Genomic DNA, 24,486 nt, shown 5'->3' on the forward strand with positions numbered 1-24,486 from the left:
TATGGATTATTTCATTCTTTTTTAAAACATCAAGTATGTAATACAATGGTAAATCTACATTATTTCTACCTAAACTGTACACATGCTTCAGCAATTTTATTTCTGATGTTACCTTGATTATAAATATTTCCCTAAGAAGTCACATTTTAAATGGTGAGAAAATATAATCTGAAACAACCTGTGACTATGAACCAGATACAGTACTAAATACTGTATTAGTGATTCTTTAAGAGCTGCTCTCCTAAAGCACTAAGGTAGCTCTATACAATAGAGCATAGTAGTAGAGAACAGGTATTTTGGGAAAAAACATTCTTTGTACTTCCTCGCTGCATATTACAAACCTCCAGTGAGGAACCAAAATCTTTCTTAGTACCTTCTCCTTGAAAAATGCAAAGTGTCTTTCTGTGAAATTATATTGACCTATAGCTGTAACAACACATTCACTGAAGTTCTTTCAACATGATTTTCCAAATTAGATCAGAGATTATTCAGCTAGATAAATTTTATGTTTCCAGCAATAGGTTATTAGAAGCATATATGAAAAAGAGAAAAAAATCTGAATTAAAAATATGTATTCTAAACGGTAATGCTTCACTCTCTCAAAAACAAATATGTACTAGCTGTACCTTCTGTGTAGTATGGTCAACAGGATTCCTGTAAAAAGAGTTAAATTACTTATAATCCTCACTAACGTCATTAAAGGTATTTTTACAAAAGTATAAAATTTGCGGTGCTATTTTATCATATTATTTATCATAAAAATATGCATCTGCTAAAGTTAATTTCTACTTTCAAAAAATTGTCTGAAAATGATTACAACAGTCTCTTTGAAATTGTTTATAAAATAATGTAAAATATATAAGATGTTTTCTGCTGCACTGATCAGAATTTGTATTACACTGTGTCTTCTTCATGAACAGTTTCCTGTTTCCTGGTCCTATTCTGCCGATGGAATACTATACAATTCAATTAATTTTTCGGAAAACATGGTGCAACACCTGACTAAAAATATACTGTTTGGCTGACATTCCTGAACACAGAAATACATGAAAGAAAACAAGAGTGCAAATACAGACAAAGCAAATTCCATAAATAAATAAATAATAAATAAATAAATAAAAGAAAATGTTTTGACGCAGTTGCCTATGTCTAGAGAGGATTCCCAGAATATGCTGGAGATTAACACATGCAAATGAAAAATGCTAGATAGTATGACGAATGTGCATAGGGATTTCAAAAACACTAGTGTGGCTGTATTATACCGTTCTATGGTATAAGTCAGTTAATAGGGATCTGGGTAAATAAGTCATTGTGATGACACAAAAAGTAAGTAATAGTGCAGTGGTGCTGAAGCACAGCTAGGAACAAACACTAGAACACAGCAGACACAGAAGTTAACTACAGCAAAAAGCAATGAAGAAGCTGAGACAAAAAGTGAATATGCAATGTTAGCCTGAGGAAAAAACTGAAACCGTGCTAGTTATATTTTCCTGTTCTTGTAAAGAGCATTATCAAAATTAGAATGTATCGACAAAACAGAAGTTTGCACTCATACTGATCCATAACAACAGTCGTCTTGTTAACCCTGAACAGCAAATACACAATGTCAAGCAGGAACAGCATTGACATTGGGGTCTGCGCCCACCAGAACTTTATAACACTTGGTAAAATCTTTCTGAGGCTTATTTCCCTCCTGCACTAAGTATGGTGAGCAGATGTTAGCACCATGTCTAGCACCACAACACAACAAAATGGGAAGAGGAAGAGACAGCACACATGCGAACATGAAATACACTGCACCTACCCAGCAGTCCTAAGTAGAAATCCGCACCAGGAAAAAAGCACTGGACATGCCACTGGTGTCAAATCAAAATACTGATATAATCTCCATAAATTAATAACGTCAGTAACTCTCAAGTCTGCCTGAAATAAATAATGGACACCTACTAAATTGGAATATTTTTTTTTCCTTTTGAATGTTATTGTGAGAAAGATGTAAAGTATGTGCTATAGTGTTTTCTGATAGATCGAATAAGTACATGTACTATTATTTCTTAGTTTTAATAAAGAGTATAAAACATAGACTGAACAAAAACCTAGACAACCGTAACAGTCTCTGTGGTTCAATACTTATGATTTCTGCTCAGTCACTGAATTACTCCATATCATCTCTATCATCATGGAGCATGAATAATCATTGAGGTCTGAAAAACATATGTAGTCAACACAGTTACATACAGATATACACACTTCTTTAGAAAAATCAATAAGCAAGTATGTTAACAGGCACTTACAGTGTAAGACACTGGAAGAATAATTCCAATAAACAGGCGATTGTGTTTCGTGAAAATGGTAAAGACAGAGAAGGTCTTCAGAAGTTACATTTTTACAGCATTTTGGAAATCATAATAAAATCTTGAAAATCAAAATAGTTTTCACCATTAATGTTAATTGGAGAATTTCATAGAATTCATAAATAAAAGTGTTTTTTTGAGGTCTCTGGTGGTGTTTTTTTTTCTTTCCCAGAACCTCATCATCTGCATAAAGCTAAAACACAACTGACAAGTCCTCAGCAGAGACTGTTAGTGTTTTACTCAGGTACAGCTGACTGTGAGTTAACCACATAAAACACATTCCCAAAATTAAGAATTTAACATTTAACAGAAAAAAAACTTTTATTTTGAATACTGATAGCAATCTAGTTGTCTGACACTGACAAAGAAAAGAAAACTCTTCCATATAGGTTTCCAGGTAAAATTATCCATAATGACAACCCTGAAGTATAAAAAAGTGCCTTCTGAAAAAAAAAAAAAAAAAAAAAAAAAAAAAAAAAAAAAACAAAACCAAAAAAACCCAAAAACATAACAAACCAACCAAACCATGAGACCTTTCTGCCTATGCAATATTCTTATTTAGAATATGTAGCTTAACCCAAAAGAATCATAGACTAATAATAAAATGGGAAGTATCTCATCATGTGATATTAATTCTACAGATTCTGTAATAGTAAATCTAGATTTTCAATTTTGATAAAATTGTCATGCTATATATGCTATTGTCTTAGTTTGGGCTGAAATAGAGTTAATATTCCTTTTCAGGGACTAGATGAGTGCTGTGTTTTGGATTTAGCTTTGGGTTTGGTATGGGAAAAATGCTGATAGCACACTGATGTTTCCAGCTGCTACCGAGACTTCAAGGACTCTCTGACTCTCCATGTCCTGCCCATGCACAAGGGCACAGGGAGCAGGGAGGGGGCACGGCCAGAGCACCTGACCCTAACAGGCCAATGAAATATTCCATATCATGGAACATCATGCTCACTATACAGAGGAGGGGTGGTTGGGAAGGAGCTCTCTCTCTCTCGCTTCCGGGATTATGATTGTGGGATCTTGGTATCTCGGGGTCACTAGCTGGGAATGGGCTGGATATTGGTTATCGGGTGGTGAGCAATTACACTGTACATTGCCTGTTTATATATTTCTTTTTGTTTTCCCCCCATCATTGTTATTGTTTTCGTTTTATTGCCATTATTAAACTGTTCTTATCTCAGCCTGCGAGTCTCCCTTCACCTCTCTAATCCCCTCCCCCATTCCCAGGTGGGGAGGGGGAAGGGAGGGTGATTAGCTGCTGAATTGTGGTTGGCTACCAACCAGGCCTAAACCACGACAGCTATTCTACCTTTTTCTGTCATGCTCTTGCTTCCCAAACTTCTCACATGATTTGTAGTTCCACACGTGAATATTCCCAAAGTCCTGACCAGTTGATGCTAACCTGACTCGTCCATGCACAGCTCCAATACCATGTTCCAGAATTCCCAAGGCAGTACCAGAATGATGATAACCATGTATTTCAAAGGTTCATGCAGAAAGAATAGGGATGTGATGAGACAACAGCATACAGAGACAAGAACAGCTTCTGGGACATTATTCAGGTACCACAGAGTGTCCAATCTGCACAATTCTATTGCCATTGTAGTAAAGAAAGTATAATTTTTCAGAAGGGGAGAATTAGCTAATTGTGGCACTTAGGCATTGTAATTATTTTTCAATTGTAGAAAGCTGTACTTGGGGAAGAGTGGACGGTGGGATTAGTGGTTGAGTTTGATTTATCAACCGTTTCTCCAACTCCCACTGAGGAGGAACTGTATCACCAAATGAGATGAAGTTGTATGGCTGCCAAAATGTGCATTCTGAGCTGGCTGAAAGCCAGAGCGGAATGTGAGAACAGATGCAGAAATTGGTGACTCATTTGTAGCTGGATTTTGGTAATATTACTTGGATGGTTAGAGCAGCTGTGACTTTGTGTTGATTATCTTCCTTCCTGTAGAGTTTACTATTTGGCTGACAAAATACTCCTTCATCTCTTGAAGTTCAAGTGCGAGACCGCAAGTAAAAAAACCCTACATTTAAAATCTAGACAGGTTGAAGTACCTTTATTTGTTTTTCTTCTAATGTTTAAAGCTTACTTGTGATCTAAGTGCCATTCCTGTCCATAGTTACACTACTGCAGGTTAGTTTTGCCTGTCCCGTATTTACCGACTATATCTTCTGACACCTTGTGTACTTTAGTGTTATTTTGAACGTGCATTGCATGTGTTAACAACAGAAAAGATGAAGAAACAGTGGCTTAGAACTGAGAGTGTTGTTTCTTTTGTAAAACAAGGTGCAACATACTCAAGAACAGTCATTGTGAGAACATACAACTTGAGTAGAAGCTACAAGACTTTTTCTAGTTCCTCCAAAGGAGCTGCTGCAGATGTACATGGTAGAAGAGATCCTCACGCTGAGAGTGGGGAGGGGCATGAAGGATGAAAAAAACCAAACCAAATCAAACCAAACCAAAACCTGTTTTAATGTTATGCCTAGCTCTTCCTTCTTCAAATCAAATTGTCAAAAATTGCCAACTCACTATGTTGTCTTGGCCATGTTCCAAATATACATCACTGAATTTTCAAGGAGAAAACAAATACTGATTAATAGAATAATCTTTGGAATTACATGAATAACAATTTTTTTAGGAAGCTTTCTGATTTTGGATTGTGTTGATATCCACATGAGAGGAAAACTTCCTATCATATACTTCAGGCTGACGTTTCTTATATGTGAGATTTAAGCCGATCATAATTGCTCATGAAACTGTTCCTTGAAGCAGCATGAAAGGTAAGAACTTCTGCAACCTGACATGCTGATACTAAATGATGATAAAATTCCAGAGGTCTGTAAAATGTAAGTGATCAGCAATTCCTAGTCTGAAAATCTACCTTTGATGATGAGAAAAGGCTGTTAGTCACAACAGCCATCATCGTGTAGAAGCTGATGGAAGCTCCCTTCTGGATTATGGATGGTATATTCACAATATTTCCCATTCTCTTCAGGTAAATGTATTCTATCCATGCACCTGTTGGAGACAGCAGAAAATTCCAGAGTATTGCTACGTGCATATGTCTTAATGTCCAGTGAATCAGAATAATGCTACAGCAGTGTCTTGGACTTCAGTGATATTTATAGGACACCTTGTGATTCTTTTAGAACTGTAGCTCGTTAAATACATATGTCAGCACGCTGCAAATTCCTGAATTTGTTAGGCATTTGTTTTTCCACATGGAAGAAATTATTGAAGAACCTACTCTTTGTAGATCTATAGTGTAACACTAGGGAAGGCATGAAAAACTAATCATGAAGAAAAAAATTTTGTTGCTTTGCTTTTCTGTTCATCTGCAGACACAGCAGTTACTTTTAAAGAACTCGTATTGGAAATAATAGTGGGTTCTATGCAGCTTGTTAACAGCATGTACAATCTCAGGAAAAATTTATTCTTGAAAGCTTCATATAATTTTTAAAAATTCTGAGCAGATATTTGATTGATTCATGTTGGCATTTCTTTCAAATTTAGGTTTTATGTAATGAGATGACACAGGATATCTAATACACCAAAAACACGTAGATATGAAACAGAAAACTGAACTTCTTTTCTTGATTTGTTTTTATTCACAAAAGAATATGAAAGAAAAATAATAAAGAGAGAAAATATGATATTAGCCATTCAAGATTACTTCCACTAAAGATGCAGATCACAAGAAAGACATGGTTGATGATTATTAATTGCAAAAATATTAGCATCATATAAAAAAAGCTTGTAGGGGAATACAAGCATTTGTGTTGGCCATAAAAAATAACAATAGTAAACACAAACGAGTGTTCATAACAGAAATATTACAACTGTAATAACTGCATATGTACTTTGCAATTAGAAATTACAATTCACTCATAAATACTGTATTTAATGGTTTTATTCCTAATAATTTTGCTGATCTGAATCTACTCCAACACTGCTATGATGTCATTAACATAGGTGACTGACGGATTCAGACCAGCAAATTCTCAGAAATAAGTCCATTAAGTACAATGTTCTTATTCAATACAGACCTCACAGAAAACAGCCACTAAAAATAATGATTTTACTATACAATTACATCTTTCTTTAGACAATCAAATCTTACTATAACTTGATTCTTTGGATAAATGAGAATGAGACACAGGTGATTATAACCCAGCTTTGTAAATCTTTAAAATGGCTGCAAAGCATTTGTAACTTCAGTGCAAATTGGAGTCACAAGGTCTTCCTGCAAAGTAAGGGAAGACTAGCACAAGCATATCCCTCCAAACATGTATCAATATGGGATCTAGGACGGCTCAGACTTAAAATACTGTGATTTGACAGAATTTATTCTTCAGTAATTACTCAAGATCTGTACATCTGAACAAGAATAAGCACTATCAAATATATACAGCAACAGTAGCAACAAGCATGGTTATTCTCACTAAGAACTTCAACCCGGTCCTGTTTCTGTTTGGGTCAGTTCAAATCTAAAGTAAATATTACTTCAGCTGTAGAAATAACTAGTACAGTGAAACTATACCACTGTACTAAACCAAACTGCCCATACAGAGTGAGTTATGTAACTGTGAAAGAACAAGGAATCATCAAGCACTAGGATCCCAGTTTTCCTTCAGGCAGGGATTGTAGCCCAGTAAGTATGAATATTGTATTTGAATCTCCTACCGCTAGTAGAAGCTCTGCAGTGTTCCAGTGCAGGGTCTCAGGACTTGCCAGGCATTGTCTTGGTCTGAGGTGATTTCAGTCTGCTTTATGATTCCAAGTCCCTAGTCATGAGGTAACTACCCAAATTTGTTTCTGCTTAGCTCTGTGCCAAGTACCACATATGGCAAAGGTCTAAGTAACAAACACTAGTTCTTTATCTTACTTGGGACTGGAGGAGGCAGTTCTGTAACTTTAATAATTAACAGGTGAAACAGGAAAAAAAGAAAGGGGTGGAGTGGAACCAAAATAACCTGCAGCTGAAAATCTATAAAGACAAAGCATGTGTATTGACTGCTGTACAAAATGGACAAAAATAACTTCAAGTTGACCCAAGGCAGGGAAGTAATTATGATTTTGGTTAGGTTTCTTTTTAAGGGGTTGGGGTGGAAGGTTAAGTCATTTATATGGAGAAGAATTTAGGGTGCTCATGCTTTGTCAACACTTCTCTCCCTTTTTTTATTTTTTTTTTTTTTTTTAAAAAGGAAAATAAGTACTGTCAACCTCAGGTCTCAGGAAGTACTGGAAAGATGAATATAACAATGAAAACTAGGAAGCTTTTGTATAACAATTTTAACTGTACTTTTAAATTTTTCCCCCTGTATTACTTAGATAACTTGGATTAAAGTGTTCATATCATTGTAACTGGATTACGAGTAATTGCTTATTTCGTTTAAACTGATAAAACATTATGTGGAACAATAACAGAGTTGTGGGTAAATATGGGTTGCGATGCCCCTCTTGCTCACAAAACTCTTCTGTAGGAATATAAAATAACTTTTAAAATGACAACTACTTCAAGAATCAGAGACTGAGCTTAATGCATTGATATATACAGTCATTTAAATTTCACTGAATTGAGGTCCAAACCATGACACAGTTTAGCTTAGGTTGCAGGAATAACTTATGTGGTGAAGGGATGCAGTTACGTAACACAGAGCAGAACAAGTGCTTTCTTTGCAGGGAAAAGAAAAAAGGGGATCACCATTTGAGTTTCTCTTACTGGTGTGTTCAGTAGTTGTATGCAGCTTGGAATCCTCTCCAGTTTTCTGGAAAGGTGATATATTTTATTAAAATTTCTATGGTTACACAACAGATAGAAAGTCTATCTAAAAACTGGGATGAGGTGGAGCCCTACGGGGGGGATATATAAGCAACAAGGCTTAGGGGAAGGAAAGGCACAGAAAGCCAGAAATGCATAACTTGAGTCATGAGGAGCAGGGGAATTGTCTGCAGAAGGACACAGATCAAGATCTCACAGATCAAAGCGTCTTTGCTCACTAACCCAAATAATTATGTAGGGATTTCTGCAACTGAAGAAACAGCAGGAAATTATTGCCGTAGCAAACAAAATGGAGAAAATGAGCTAACCTGGGCATATCTGAAAGGGCATAAAACTATTTGTTTTCAAGTTATTTTATTTAATTTGTATCATCCAATAGCATTTCTGTATTTACATTTCTAAATTTATACGTACGGATATAAATACAAAATTATGCTGAACCTATCAGTTAAACTGTGTGGAACCTATTATGGAAAAATGTCCTGCTACTAGAGTCTGAAACAAGTTGGAAAGCTTATGAAATGTGATGGCAAAAAGGTATTTACTCATTTTGGAACTCTAAATATTCACAAAACTGTATGCTTAATGCAAATTTCTATATTAAATATCCACTTTCGTATACTATCTTAAGAAGAGGAACATTTATAGTGTACTATGTTAATACAATCAATTTTTACCAAATAATATAGCTCTGAGGGCTTTAACATTCCCTATCAGCTACCTAGATGTTAGATGGCCAGTTCGCAGTAAGGTAGATTGCCACATGTTATCAATTCATTGACCTTTAGCATAAATGTCACAACTTGTACAAGCATAAATTTATAGAAACACAAAAAACTTCTTCCTGTTGATACCATTATTTATGCTATTGCAACATTTAGAAATTTTAATAACACGGGTTGAAACCATGCATAGATGGGGGTTATTTTGACCATGAATCAGAGCTCGGACCTATGATTCAGTTGTGCAGTTCTATGAAATACTGTTTGCTGAATTTCAGAAGCCATCAATAAGGGATGGTGCAAACAGTCTTCACTTTCCCAATGCAAAAAAATAACACTCTTGCATTATGCTTTTAGTTAGGTTGCACAGCCTCTTAACTGTCGCAGATGGCAGACATATATTGGTCCATCAGCTTTGTCATGTTGAACTGCCATAATTTGACTGTGTTTGAAATCTGAGAACTGGTATTAATAGGAAGATAGTGTACGAGTAGATGCACACAGGGAGATGGTACAGTGAAAATGTGATAGGAATATGTGGTTTTTTTTAACAGCATACTAAGGACATTAATAAGTTATTGAGAACTCATTATTACACAGAGTTTAGATAATTTGTTAAACAAAACAAACAACAGATTGAAGAACAGAATCCAGGCCACTTGCTTTCATCCTGGTTTTGCCAAAAGTCAAAATACTTATTTTCTCCTAACATAAAAGGGGATTCAAATTGCTTTTCAGGTCAGGAAAACTGCTGACAGGTTTTAATACTGTAAATATGTTTTACCAGCATTATACTGATGATTGTGAAATCAACTGTGCTCATTTCCTATGAGTTTCCATGTTATGCAGAAAATGTTACATTTCCGATGTCTCTGGAGAAGTGCATCTGTGAACACTACCAAATGTCTCCAGTCTATAAAGTGTGGCTGTATCACTCAATGTATCATCGCATGCAGGATCTCTATTTTATCTGACAAGTAACAGCTATTTGAAAGTTATTAAACCATTAGCAAATAATACAACTGTTAGTTAGGCACAAGTTCATGAAACAATCTTTTGCACAGTGGAAGGAATGAACGAATACTGAAGTCCAAGCTGCACTGGTATTGTAGGAATTGTTGGTCCATAAAAAGTTCCCTGATAATTTCAGTCTTCATCAGTGTAACAGACAGTATATTATCAGTGATGACTAAATGGAAAAAACTAATATTGGAAGGGAAAGAAATGCCATTTCCAAACCTTTATTTCATCCAGTAAATGAAACACCACAATCCACAGAAAGTACCCAAAAATCTCTACTTGGTCCATAGGTAATACATAAGCAAATAGATTAAATGGGAGAGAATTTTTAAGCTTGAAATATGAATTAGGTAGAAATAGTATTATCCATTTACAGAATGGACAAAAATTTTGTACTTAATTTAAGGTATCATGTTAAACAAGTGATTGAATTAGTAATGTTCCTAAATAAACATTCTTCTTTCCCTAGGGGGTTTAAGCTTTTAATACAGAAGAGTTATTAAATTTTATTTTTTTTTTTTTGGCTGTCTTCTTTAAATAATCATCAACTTTGTCTGCTTACTCAATTCTGTCCCAGTGGAAAGTTACCTTGAAGTTTTACTGAAAGGAAAAAATTGCAGAAATGAGAGAAGTCTGAGCTAATGTGATACTAAGGCAGTCATCCATGCAACTTGATAGCATATAGGGATATGTGTATGTAAAGCCATGTATGTCTGCTCTGGGTAACAGAGCATTTAATTTCTCTCCCAAGAGAGGAATAAATCTGAAGGGCCCGCTGACCATGCAGCTGAGATTTAGCATTGAGTTGTCAATATAACCACCAACCAAACCTGCACTGGGGAAAAGGCTATGGTACATCAGAATAATTTCTAGCTTCAGTTTTGGCTTTATTTACATATCACTGCAGATATTGTTACCTAAAGGAGTGTGTGGAATTCAGCTGAGTGACCAGGCAATTTAAGGACTTTGAAATATCCATGCTGGCTTGTAGCTTTCCTACTGTAATGCTTACTCGGCTCACCCAGGAAAACTGCTCTTTACTTCTAACTGCATATAATCTTAGCCCTCCAAAATCAATCTCACTACTAAAATACTGTCATCTCCCAAAACTGTACACTCTATTTTTAACTCTTGTTAATTGAAGAGCTTGTCCCAAGTCCATATTAGTGTAGCTAGACATGCCATAGAGAAGATGAAGGAGCCCCGAAACATATGCATGTTTCTACGAATCAGATGACTGGTAAGAGTATACTATTCAGTGCTCATATGTGCTCCATGTCTTTCATATGTCACAGGGTATAAATCTGAATATTCTCAACAGCACTAATTACTTAACATTTAAGGACATCCTCCTGCTTTCTACTAACTCCCAAGTCCATTTATTTATCTTCTCCTTCTAGTCACAATATTCTCACTATTCTATTTCATAGTCTGAAAATGCAAAGCCCACCATGAGTCATTCTGGGGTTAAAAACAAAATAAAAAAATCTTTGATCCCTCATTGAATTGTTTTCAAAATGTCTCAGTTGCATAATCAAACACAATTGCAGCTGGCTACATACACTGTTCTGGCCTGCTGGCATGTGCTAATATTACAACAGCAAAAATATTCTGTGATATTGTAAGTAGAAGCTGTTCACACAACAGGTAGGTGAAACAGGTTATAACAATTCTCTTCAATAAGGCAAGGAGACTTGCCCCTTATGTCTTTCCAACTATTCAAATAATAAAAGTTCCTAAGATTAAATTACAATTAAAATACCCTAGATACATCTATGTTTCATCCTTCTAGGTGATTCATTTCAAATAAAGACCTGATCCTTAATGAGCAAGAATGTAACAGAGCACTCATTACTATCTGAAAAAGAAAGGCAACACAAGTCACTGACACTGTAGCACTGCTTCTTTTTGTGCAGTGACAAGAGCATGTACAGGGAGTAAAAAACTTTTCAGATTATTTTTATTAACATTTGTAATAGCTGAAGTGGAGTTAACAGACTTGGGGAAAAAGCAGAGTTGACCTTTCAAATAAAAAGACAAAACAAACCCCAAATTCTTTACCTTTCCCTATTGCCTGATCATGAAAACTATGAAAAACTCTACAAGCTGCAAATAGTTATGATTTGCATGTCAATATATAGAGAATTCAAACTTGGGCAAGAATTTAATTATTGGTCTGAGCTCTGCAATATTCAGAAACAATGTCACAGGAAATTGCACAGGACACTCAGATTATTATTGCAATGGTAGATAGATGGAAGGAAGCAGAACTCAAGCTATCTCTGTAGTCTTCATTATAAGGTGAAAAATCAGAGATTTTTTTACTTGTGGATACAAGAAGAATAGTGTAAGGTATTTCAAAGACATTTGGTGAATCTGTATCAAATATATACAAAATACATATCATTGCATATCTTAAACCCAATACCCAAGCTGCAAATTCTCTCTAAATTCTCTCTTTTTTTTTTTTTTTTTTTTTTTTTTTTGTTTTGTTTTGGTTTTGGTTTTGTTGTTGGTTGTTTGTTTCTTTGTTAACCACTTACCCCATACATGAGGCATTATCAAAACTGAGTATCAGATACAGATGGACTGGAACCTCTCTGCACTTAATTCTTTCATTCATTTTACATGTTTACATTAAATTCTTCAGGGTAAAGTTTGTCTCTTTGGACACATGCTGCACACAGTGGAGCTACTGTCTCAAATCAAGTCCCATCTGTTATTATCATTTGTATTCCAAAACAGGGCTTGAAATGGTAATTACAAACAACATTGGTCAGCTTTCATATTTCTGCTAGAATTAGATACAAGGAAAGTAGAGCATGGAACTCTGCCCTCACACTTCTGCAGTATGCACAGGAATAAATGACATTTTTGTGTCAGAGAAATCAGTATATGCATTCCTTCAGGGATGTACGTCAATATGTATGTGCATGTCCAAAATCCACTTTATAAGTGATTAGAGCAAATCAAATCCAAACACCATCCTTCCTTCTGTTCTACAAAAAGCAACTCTTTTCCTCCCTCCTCTTTTTACTGGGAAAAGGGCCAGGCCCGCTGGATGCACAGAGGTCTGCAGGAACATGCCATTTCAAATCGCAGCTGAAAAAGGCATGACCAGGTTGGCACGTTAGTGAAAGGGCATGCAATGCTGGGAGTCAGGGACTAGAAGCACAGAAACAGAGTACATGCACCATGCAGAGAGTTCTGGCTTGACATTGCAACAGCAGATGAAGCTCTGGTCTTGGACTAAACCTCCATTTCCATTTTCAAATCTTTAAGAGTGAGCCAAACACCTTCTGTCACACATAATCATTCATTTACTTAGGCTTACCCAGTCTCATGTATTTATGGGTTATAAAGCCATAAAAGGATTACAGAGGTCATCTAATGTGACCTCCCAGAAAAGTTTCCATTTAAACTTTCAAGAGAGGTCAGAGGAAGGGGAAAGAACCCTTTATTTCAAATTCTCAATGAAAGAGGGACCACAAACTGTGTGATAGATTCTTCCAAAGACTAACTGATAAAGGGAAAGAGGAAGAGGCTTCTTTGCTTCTGGTTTGAACTCACTTGGCTTCAACTTTCAAATACACACTTCTGATGTGCTGAAAATCCTTTATCAAAGCTATATTTTCCTAAGAGATAATTATAGGCCTCTTACTCATTAACATTATTCTCCGTAAGCCCAGCAGGAGTATTTCTTTGATCTATGACTTTGGTGCATATTTTCCATTCTTTTGGACAAAATAATTTCAAAACTCAGAAAAGCCTGTGTCCTGGTTATAAGATCTATCATTTGAAAGAAAACATTCTGAATCCATGCAGACTAAGAATGATCTCACATTCAGCCTTCCTCCTTATCCACATGAGGTATGCTTGTACTTTAGCAAAAAAGAATAATGGGACTGAGGAGCTACATACTGAAAGTAATAATTAAAAAAGAACAACAACAATTTCTGAGTTTTTTAACCATCATGTTATTATTATAGTTAGAGCAGTTCTTCCATCTTCTAAAGAAAAAAAATATCCCCTAAAGATACTCCTAATTCAACTAAAATGTTGGATAAAGTGCAGTTTATACCAAAAAATGATTTAAAAGTGGTAAAAAAATCAGAAGATGAATTCAGTAAATGTAGATGATAATTTTTATGTTGGTGCAAGTACGTCTGGTGATTCATCATTACTTCAAAAGTTATCACATATAATAATAATTTCAATTTAAGACTGTGCTACAACTGCCCCCCCCCCCCCCCCCCCCCATTTTCTTCAGTTCACCTTTTATTTTTTCTGTGTGTAAAACATTGCTGTATTATTCAACAATTATTCAATGATTTATTCACTTCCAGTAGGAAAGCACAAGCCCAGGCTTTGGTATCCTAGACATGGAGCACCACATGGCAAATGCAGCAACATATTTTATAGCTCAAGAACATATACAGTATTACAGAACATTTAGTCAACATTCAGCAAAAACTTTCCCATGAGCAATACACATACAGTTCTTCCATTGGCAAGAACAAAAGGAGAACATATAACTGTATTTATTCTCATTCTTTTTATCTTCCACATACAGTATGTCATCACACTAGTAGAAAGTGAATATAGGTTTTAGTTTGGTTGTCAGTATTATTCAGTTGCACCACAGTTCAGAGAATGCTACAGTAATATGTCTAGACAGTTTAATCACCTGCAGTTTGAAGTAGAAATATAACAGAGTCCTACATATGCACTGGATAAATTTCTGGATTCAAATGCACCAACATTTTTTAGCTCATTTCTGTGATTTGCTTCAATTTTCAATTTCTGATATGACAAAGTTATATTAAGAACATTCCAAACAGAAGTGAAAAGCTACATTTATAACCTTTGAATCCTGTAGTCTCTGTGGGTCAGAAAGATGACCTTTGACTTGAAACATTTAAGGAAGAGATAAAGTGCTTTGTTTTAATGCACAATTATTAGGAAAAAACCCCTATGATATAAATGTCATTACGTTGCTCCAAAATGCAAATCCCATAGCAGGAAAATGGTAGACAGGGCCTCAAATAAACTGCCTCAACTCCAGGAAAGGTCAAGTCAGAGACTAGACCAGACCAGACATTCTCCTTCAGAACACAAATAATGAAAGTACATAATTCCTTAATATACAGAAATACCTTATAAACTAAGTAACTTACTATGTATCTAATTCCCTCAGTGGCATCATTGCTGTATTGGTTTGTCACTTGTTTTTTAAGCAACAGCTATAAATATGCAAACAACTGCAAGAAGATTGTATTTTCTATTTGTTTATGTGAAGTAAAGATTCTGAATTAGCTAGATGGATAGTATCCCATACTTCAACCAGCACAGAGAAATGTTGTAGTTTATGTAAGGAAATTAAGAAGCAAATAATTGTTCAAATACTGAAAGAAAATTGTTTAAGAAAAGGAAAAGGAAAAAGAGCTCTGTAGAAACAGCTTGTTACCTGCATAGTTAGGAATAATGTTCCCTTTTGCTTTCACCATTCCATTTATTGACAGCTCTTGTTCCCATAGTACCTGACTTTTTTAATAACAATGTCATACTGGAATCTTTCTCTACTCAACTTACTTTTGCAATAAAACAGGAAAATGGGAAAACAAAATGGGAAAAGAGGTTCAATTTGTAGTCATAGACTACTTGCTCTGTGTGAGGAAAAATATAAGAAAAACAGGAAAAAAATCAAAAGTGGGAAATGAAGAACTCCAATGTATTCAGAATTTTTTATGTTAGATTTCTGTAAGCTCCACTCCATTTTGAGAAATACTGGACAGAGTCCAACTACAGCCAAGAAGGCCTATGGGCAGCCATTATAATCAAGATTAAATTGAAACCCTTAGTAGGGATTATGTATGAAAATTTAGGCATGATGAGATGAATGACCTTTCAGTAACTTTCATTGGTCGGGTGGGTTTTTTGTTGTTGTTGTTTTGGTTTTTTTTTTTTTAATTTAAAATTTAGAATCTTCATGTCTCTCTTGTTACTTTGGAAAGTGGCAATTCCTTCCAATTCCAGAGGAATCTAGAATTAATCTATCCCTAAATTAATTTACTGCTTACAAAAAGAAGATTAGCCAGAGAATACATCTTAAGATATTTTAGACATTAAAGGCTGATTTACCTTGTCACCTTCAGAAAAAGTTATTCCATCAATGGCCCTTTTCCAAGTAATCTCTGGGATAGGTTCTCCTTCTGCTTCACAGATGAGTGTGGCTTTCCCATTCTCAAACGTGGTTTCATTTTTAAGTTGTATTATTTGAGGCTGTACTGTTAAAAATACAAATTACATTAATCATCCTGCACAAATAATGTCATGTCAAAATCTAGCTTTTAAACTACTTCTTTTGTTAAAACATATTCGTAATTTTTTATTTGCAATTAAGTAAAAGTTTAATGCTACCATCTATAGGAGCAACCAACTTTTCTGACTTTAAGCTGCACAACAATCATTTCTGTATAACTGATGACCTGGACTCCTGGCTCAATATGGCTGACACACCCACTGAGAGGGTGACTGAGCAGCAGAACAAGCTGTCCAGGAGACTGTGGAGTCTCCATCCTTGAAGATATTCAAAACCCAGCTAGACATGGCCCTGAGATACCTCCTCTGGCTGACCTTGCTCTGAGCAGCGGGTTGGACTAGATGGTCCAGAGGCGTCTTCCGAATTCATGAATTCTTTGATTCTATGACAATATGTGTTTGACTTCAAATTATTTAGAAAAAAATAATTATTAATATTCTTAGACTTTGATCTTTATCAGTATCTAGCTGCCTTACACAAATTACTGAATATAACAAAATACTCTGATAACAAACACTGTAGTGGTATTAACACGATTAAGAAGTGAAAAGTTCTCTGATACAAAGCTATTCATCCTTACTTACTGAGTAAATTGGTGGTAAGATACATTAAAAAAAATAGAGATATTTTCTGCATTCTTCATATTGTTCCCCTTTATAGCCACAAGTACACAGCAACTACAGCTCTCAAACTACACTGTACCTTGTCAGGTTATTTACATATGGAATACAATTTCTGGTTACATGCGAACAGTTATTTAGAGGACTTATCCACAAAATGTCACACAAGAACTCTGTTGTAGAACCATGCATAGAATATTACTCTCTTCCATGGCATTCAAGTATCTTCATAAAAAATGTCTTGGTCCTATATATTCACTCATATATAATCATTAATAAATTTCACTGAACCTATCCACTTTACATATTCAATGAGACACTAATTCCACTGGAAAACCTAGCATGTAATCATGTAATAAGAGCATGATTTAATATGTTTACATTCAAAAGCAGTGAATCAAGTTTACATTTTGTAAGTGAATTAAGTTACATTTTGGCAGCTCTCAACATTGACTGTCACTATTAAGTACATTTGTTGAAAATAATGTATATACTATGTAGCTTTTCTGTATTTTGCTTTTGAAGAAGCACTACTATAGTATATTCTATATGAAGCAGAAAATAAACAGAGGTAACCTATTTTCTAATGGGGTTACTAACTTAGTGTTGGCTTATGTTAGTGGATGAAAAAGGGGAAGGAGAATCATTCAGGTTGGAGGGGACTCCAAAAGGTCAATTTGACCAATCTTATCAAGACAGGGTCAACAGACCCTGTTCAGGCCAGATTGCTCAGGGATTTGTTGTGCATTATCTTGAAAAATGCCAAGAACAGAGAGCACACAGCCCTTCTCACCAGCCTGTTGCATTGCCTGGCTGTCCTCATGGTGAAGAATGTTTTCCTTATGTCTAGTGTCCTTTTTCATTTTATGACCACTATTTAATTTATGACTATTGTCTCACAGATGCTCCTGCATTCAGCACCAACAAGAAAAATAATAAAACCAGGTTCAAACTTGCTGTATCCAGATATATCACCTAATTCTCTTTTATCCGTTGCAACCACTCCATTCTTGGTCTCACTTCTCTTTCCTTATCTCCATATTCCTTCTGTTTCTTGTCTACTGCCTGTTCACCCTTTACTATTTATTGCGTACAGATGAGAAACAAGTAATACTTTACCTAACAAAACACTGAACTAATATCTTGATTCATTAAGATATAAACTATGGTAAGTGACATCATTTGCAGGGTGATGTGACCTGAGTGATCAGGGCCTCGAAATGTCAACTGGATCCAGCTTTATTGGATGCAGTAGAAGGTAGTAAGCAAAGCATTACAGCAGGACATCAATTTGGCTGAGAAAAGCTGAAACTCTCCTCAGTGATATAACAAGAGATGTCAGTTGAAAGAAATACAAAAAAGAATTTGAGATAGAAGATAACTATACTGAGCTTTAAAATAAGTTCAGTTATTACTCTCACTTTCAGGATCATACAAATGCCTATGAAATACATTACTGCAGTACTTAGGTAGTTTATTTCTCTAGCCATGTCTCCTGGCTACTATATAATCTGTTCTTTCCTTTCTTTCCTTTGATATAATATCATTCCAGGGAACAAGGGAAGAGCTATGGCAGATATACCACTCATTAAAAAAAGCATCATACATAGTAGTTTGTCAGAAGTTTGCAAATTTGGAATTACATTATTTCCACCAGATTACTACCAGAACAAGACTTTGTCATAGACAACATGACAAACAGTATGACCTTGCTCACAATAATGCATGTTCTAAAACTTATAAAAGATATTCTAATTTTTAATCTTACACTTATATTCTAAATTTCTTTAAGGCCTTCTTCAAATGGATCACTGCAAGACAAAAAGTTTTAGCGTGACATTTTAGACATAAGCAGCTGACATTTAAAGCAATAAGTGCTGTTTAATCATCAAATATATCTAGCTGACAGTTATTACTAGTAAGAAGAAGAGAGATCATATAGGGGATATTAATTAATTGCTTCATTTTTTGTTGGTCTCAAGTCCTAATTTGCTATTGAATAGAAGTTTTTATACTGTTTGACTAATTTCTTTATGACATTTTGGACACTGAAAAATATTAAAATACTTTAGTGTACATGCAAATAACAATTTATTTGAGAATGCCAAGACTAGTCTTGACAGAAATACTGAATCAATTAGTTTCTCCCACCCCCAATTCCTTAACTGTTGTTTCTAAATTGATACGGTCATTTTCAAACTGAATTGCTATTTGCTTGCCATGCTCTAGAAAATATGAAACAAATTAAAATCCTGGCTCTTTGAATGTAAATCCAGGAAGCCTCCAGATCTTTGTTGATTTCTTCAGTCAAAAATATTGAAATATTTGTATTATAATGTACTTAAAAAATTGCAGACTGAATGACCTGACTGAAATGAAAGAGGGATTGAATATAGAAAGAAGTTATGCCTAAATCTCATTAAAATTATTTTATTTGGAAGGTAAGGAACTGCTTATTACTAGACATGCATTTTTAAATTATTGACAGTGTGATGGTGACAAAGAAACAACATTTACTGGTTGGAAAGTTTGCTCTCTTAGCAAAGAAGGTTGATGTTGTTTTCTAACGCTTCCACAATAAACAAGTCTATTTCAGATTCTTTCCTTGGTCTCTTCTGGATTTGTCTCAGACAAGGGCTAAGCTCATTGCTGTGCACCTATAGCCTCCTCCAAAAGCTTAAGAACAACATGGATAGCAATCTGATATTTTAGATTTGTTGCTTAAACTGATTTATTGGAAAAGGTACATAATTTATTGAATTCACAGAGTTCTACCCATATCTTTGACAAAAGAGTTTCATCAGACTTGGGAAACAGCACATATATAAAGCTTGAGATAGTTCTGATTGTATCTCATCAAAATAACTGCTTTAAACATCTTGTTATTAATACAAACAGGGATTTACTGGTGAGAGTACTTAGTATATGTCTGCATTGCTGCCTGACAGGATCTCTTGATTAAGATGACACATGAGGAATCATATTCTTATGCTATCTTCCTGCACAGTCACAGCTGAATCATGTAGTAAAACTGCAACCCTGTCATGGAAACTGCTGGTACAATCTGAATTTCATAAACAAGCTAGAGCCCAACAAGGAAATATCTAAGTAACAGATTCCTGACATTTGATTCCTGACATAGTAAGGATTTGCACATACACCAATATGAAGTGTTGGCTTGACCTAGTTCACGATAAACCTGAGTCTTTGTACATGTTAATAGGGTATTACTACTTCACATTCAAAAAGTTTTAAGACTTGTCTTCTGAGAACTGGCATCACTGGCTTCACAGATTGTGTAATGTTTATTTTAAAAAGAAGAGATGTTCCAACCAGGTAAGGATGTAAGAGGTATGAAGATGGAATATAGAAACTCTATGAACTTTTGACACTGTATCTTTAATTGATGAATTGTACTTTGTGAAGTTGCAGTTGGTATACTTCATAGTATCTGGGATGTGCAGGCACATATAGTTCCATACACAGGTCCATGGGATTTCCTTTCTAGAGATGTCAGTGAATTTAAATTAAGAGTTTCCATATATTTATTAAATAGTATCTTAGGAAAAAAAATAAAAAACAAACAAAAAATAAAACAAAACCTTACCAAAACACATATTAATCTACTTATTAAGGCCAAAGGAACACTAATTAGGTGTGCTTCAGGCACTAAAAATATACAAAGAATACAGTCATTAAGTCTGAAAATAATGGAAAAAATTTAGGCAATCTTTCACCCCAGTCTCATTATAGACTCACTGCAGCCTCTTTGGTTTCAAGATACATGGCTTTTGAGACCCTACATTAACTAAAATGTTTTGAACTTTAACATTTATAACCCATCTAAGAAGGATAAGACAGGAGAGGTCTGTTGCATTTCCTCTAATCTGACTGATGGTGGTTAATTAATAATGGCATATACTTTCTCAATAACCAACAAAAGTTACATTGAACACAGCTACAAAAACCTTTCTGCTATACAAGATTTATATTATATTTAACAAGACATCTAGAAAACAAAAATAGTATGTGCTCAAACCATACAATAATTATAAAGGATCTTCTGCAATTCTTCTTGAAGTATTTTTTCCCTCATTTGACTTTCATGAAAGCAATTGTTAGAAACTACTGAAATGTCAATGAAGTATTTTTTATAAGCTCAGACTACCCTCTCATTGATTATGTAGGTAAAACACCTACACCCTAGAGAACTTCAAATTAACGTATGCTAGAACTCCTTCCAATTTTTTTACCAGTTATGATTAAAGAAAAAATATTTTTCTTTTTTCTAGAAAGAGAAGTTATTAGACATAGAAATGTCTCTTTCTATGGCTTATATACAAGAGAGAAAACTTGTTGAAAACCTCAGCTGTTTATGCATCATCAAATGGCAGATCTAAGTATTTGAGTGATTAATGAGTGGAAAGGAAAAAATAAAGAACAAAGAAAATGAAAATATAAAAACTATCTTCAGAATATAAGCATTATTCTTATAAAGCATAAATGTGTCTTTAATTAAAGGTAACTTATTTTAATTTATCCTGATTAGAGTTTTTCTAATAAAGTAAATGAGCACTACTGCCATCAGTCTGGAGGAGGAATGATGAAGAAATTAATATTTAGGTCTGAGAAAGTAAGATGATGTAGGAAGCCTTTTGGGTATTGAATTTTCTTAGCTGCTCTTAAATTAACTTCTTGTTATTATGTTACTTTGGAAATTTTTGTTGGGGTGCCCATAGCTGTAAAAATGTGGTATTGCATAATTAAAAATATTAATTCACATGTATCTAAACACCCACATATGTACATATATGACTAACTACATCACAAAACAAATCAAAGAAGACAATGAAACTGGAAAGTATGGGTGAGAGAGATATAAAAAGTTAGCTACCAAGCAGAGACAAATACTAAAAATATTTTTAAAGAATTCAAGAAAGAACATCTATGGTTTCAAGTCATTCAGAATGACTAAACATAAATCAATTTGTGTCAAAAATCTCAGTACAAGATCTAAGGATTAATTTGGATGAGATCTTTTACGTAGTAATGAATAATGTTACAGGGACAACTACAGCAGATAACAGGATAACAGACAGAGATGATTAGTAAGAAATCCTGAGCAAAACAAGGTTTTCTTTACTCTTCCATTTCTTATTAGGTAGAACAGATAGAAAGCACTAATAAAGATGAACAACCAGAGAGAGCAGGCTGTGTGCCTATAGGTTTCTATACATGTGTTACTGTTGCAGAAAAACTGTCAGTAAGAATTTGATATGAGGACAAAATAGCTTTTTAAACACTGACACTGAAAACTAAAAAAAAAAAATATTTAACAAAAAAATCTAGGTCACGCATGGAAACTAAACATATGCAGCTGTTAGATGGCACTAAGATGGGCATGTCCACTAAGAAGTGCAGAATACTAGAAATTTTAAATGCTGAATGCTATAATGTTACTGTTATTTTTATTGCATTATGGTTACATTACTGTTATTACAACTTTCAAGCCTGCCAGAGCCCTGTTGTAGTAGAAATAATAGTTGTTGCCCCAAGGAGTATGGACTGTAAATTAAAATTAAAGATAGCAGGTATGTGAGACAAGCAAGCTAATGGAGTGGGAAAGAATAATGTAATTTAATACGTCATTTTAACACAAATTGGCTGTTTGTGTAATATCTAGCTATAATAATCAGCCATCTGCCTTGCCATTTTCAGACTGCAGTTTTTGAATACATTTAAAAGGGGAAGAAAAGCATAATAAGTTGTTGGTTGTGTATATGACTGGGAATTTAACCTGCATGAAAGAGAAAAGAAAATTAAAGTTCTTTGTAGAAGAAAATACAACTCTGCTCCACATTTTCAGAACTAAAGTAGACGTGAACTTTGTAAAGGCAACATTAGACTAAAATTACATTGAGCTTTAAAGATTATACATAAGGTAGGAGGCTTAATTTATGACACTATTCCCTAAAGTCAAACTAATAGCACACAGATTATTATAACCTAATTTAAACATATCCAATAGTAAAGCATACAGAAAAATAACTAAATATATATACTCAGTGATGTACTCTAAATTAGCTATAACTGAGAGACACTGCAGGCAGTTCTGTGGAAACACCAGTTCAGTACTGTGGAAACACCAGTTCAGTACTGTGGGAAGTCAGAGATGCAAACAGAACGTGAGGAGAGGGACTGAGATCAAAGCGGAAGCAGCACCGTGCTGCTGAAGAGCCAGGTTCCCCCCACAACATGAATCCTGTGTGCCATTACTGCCTTGCCATTTCACAAACAGGGGATTATAAATGGAAAGGTATAGGAGTGTGTGGTTCAGAGACTCATAACCGTTTCCACAGTAGGAGAAACTAAATAGGCTGGAAACTCGCACCTTAGAAAATAAATGAACTAGTGAGAGAGAAAACTAGATTTGATGTAAAAAACATATGGAAAATTATTCTTCACTTTTTATCTTAAAATGAGAATTATCAGCCAAAGAAATGAACAGGCTCTGAACTTAACATAAGAAATATTTTTTCGTGCAAGAAGAAGATGATTTAAGGAATTTAGGAGTTTAGGATGTTGTGGAAACAAAAAGGATGCATAGGTTCAAAATGGATTGAACAAACTCATGCTATCTATTAAATCATTTTGATTCAGTTTTCCATGGAGTCCCCAGAATAGTGGTTGTTAAAAGATGGAAGAATGCATACAGGAAATACTCACTCCCTATTCCTATTCCTTGCATAAAAATGTTACTTTACCCTAGGTAAAAACTAAGTAAATTTCAGCCATACTTAAAATTACTCGAATAACATACAAACTTATTTCTGACTGAAACTTCCTTAAACTCATCAAAACTAACAGATCTTTTCTATTCCTTCAATTTTTTTTTTTTTTTTTTTTTTTTTTTCAATTTTGGAAATACAATTAATGAAATATTTTGGTTTTCCTCAAAAATCTTCAAGATGCTGTATATCTTGAGGATGAGAGGAAATTTAAAATTGCATTTAATCTTCTTTCATTTGAAAAGTAATTGAGAATAACATTCAAGTACCTCAGAACAACAAAGTGGCCCAATGTTTAGGCAAACCCCGTGGAGTTCAAAGCACTGAAGACAGCACAGCATGGAGGGCTATGAAGAGTTTCTCAAACAGGAAAGACAGTGGAATGCACACAGACACAGCTAAACAGTTCACCTGACATCATGGCTTCAGCCTCAAGCTCCCAGATCCCAAATGACAGTGTTATCCAACCCAACACCTTAGTTCTTCCAGTGCAAATTATCAGATTACCCTCTCCAGTTAGAATTGTTTCACTTTGTATAAATTGCTGTTAGTTTTAATTGGGACTTAAAATTAAATTTCCCATGGTCCTAAGTATGTGCTTTAGCTGTTCAGATATAAATGGTCTTCCTACTACAAGCTATGGTTAATGTAAAAAATTCCGAAACATTACTTTTTTGTAGATTTCTATAAGTAAGCTACAGCCTTGATCGTACATAATGATTCTGCGGGAGGTTTTATACATTCTCACAGATGCCTACTCTCATTAGGTTATAGCTCTACAAAATTATACAAAACATCAAAGAAATTATCACTTCCATGTAAAGGAGAGAATCCTGAGCACAGATTGGGTGGT

At 34.7% G+C, this 24,486-nt stretch overlaps 1 protein-coding gene across 1 annotated transcript in view; it reads right to left on the reverse strand.

The window, feature by feature from the left end:
- NCAM2 (neural cell adhesion molecule 2) overlaps positions 1–24,486 on the reverse strand; it is a 311,529-nt gene that overhangs the window by 103,584 nt on the left and 183,459 nt on the right. Inside the window, exon 8 of the mRNA XM_032988334.2 lies at positions 16,045–16,190. Within this exon, the coding sequence (XP_032844225.1) occupies positions 16,045–16,190 (146 nt within the window). The remainder of the gene's footprint in view (positions 1–16,044; positions 16,191–24,486) is intronic.

This window comes from Tyto alba, unplaced genomic scaffold (genome assembly GCF_018691265.1).
Source record: "Tyto alba isolate M040663 unplaced genomic scaffold, T.alba_DEE_v4.0 Super-Scaffold_14, whole genome shotgun sequence".
Classification (NCBI taxonomy): domain Eukaryota; kingdom Metazoa; phylum Chordata; class Aves; order Strigiformes; family Tytonidae; genus Tyto; species Tyto alba.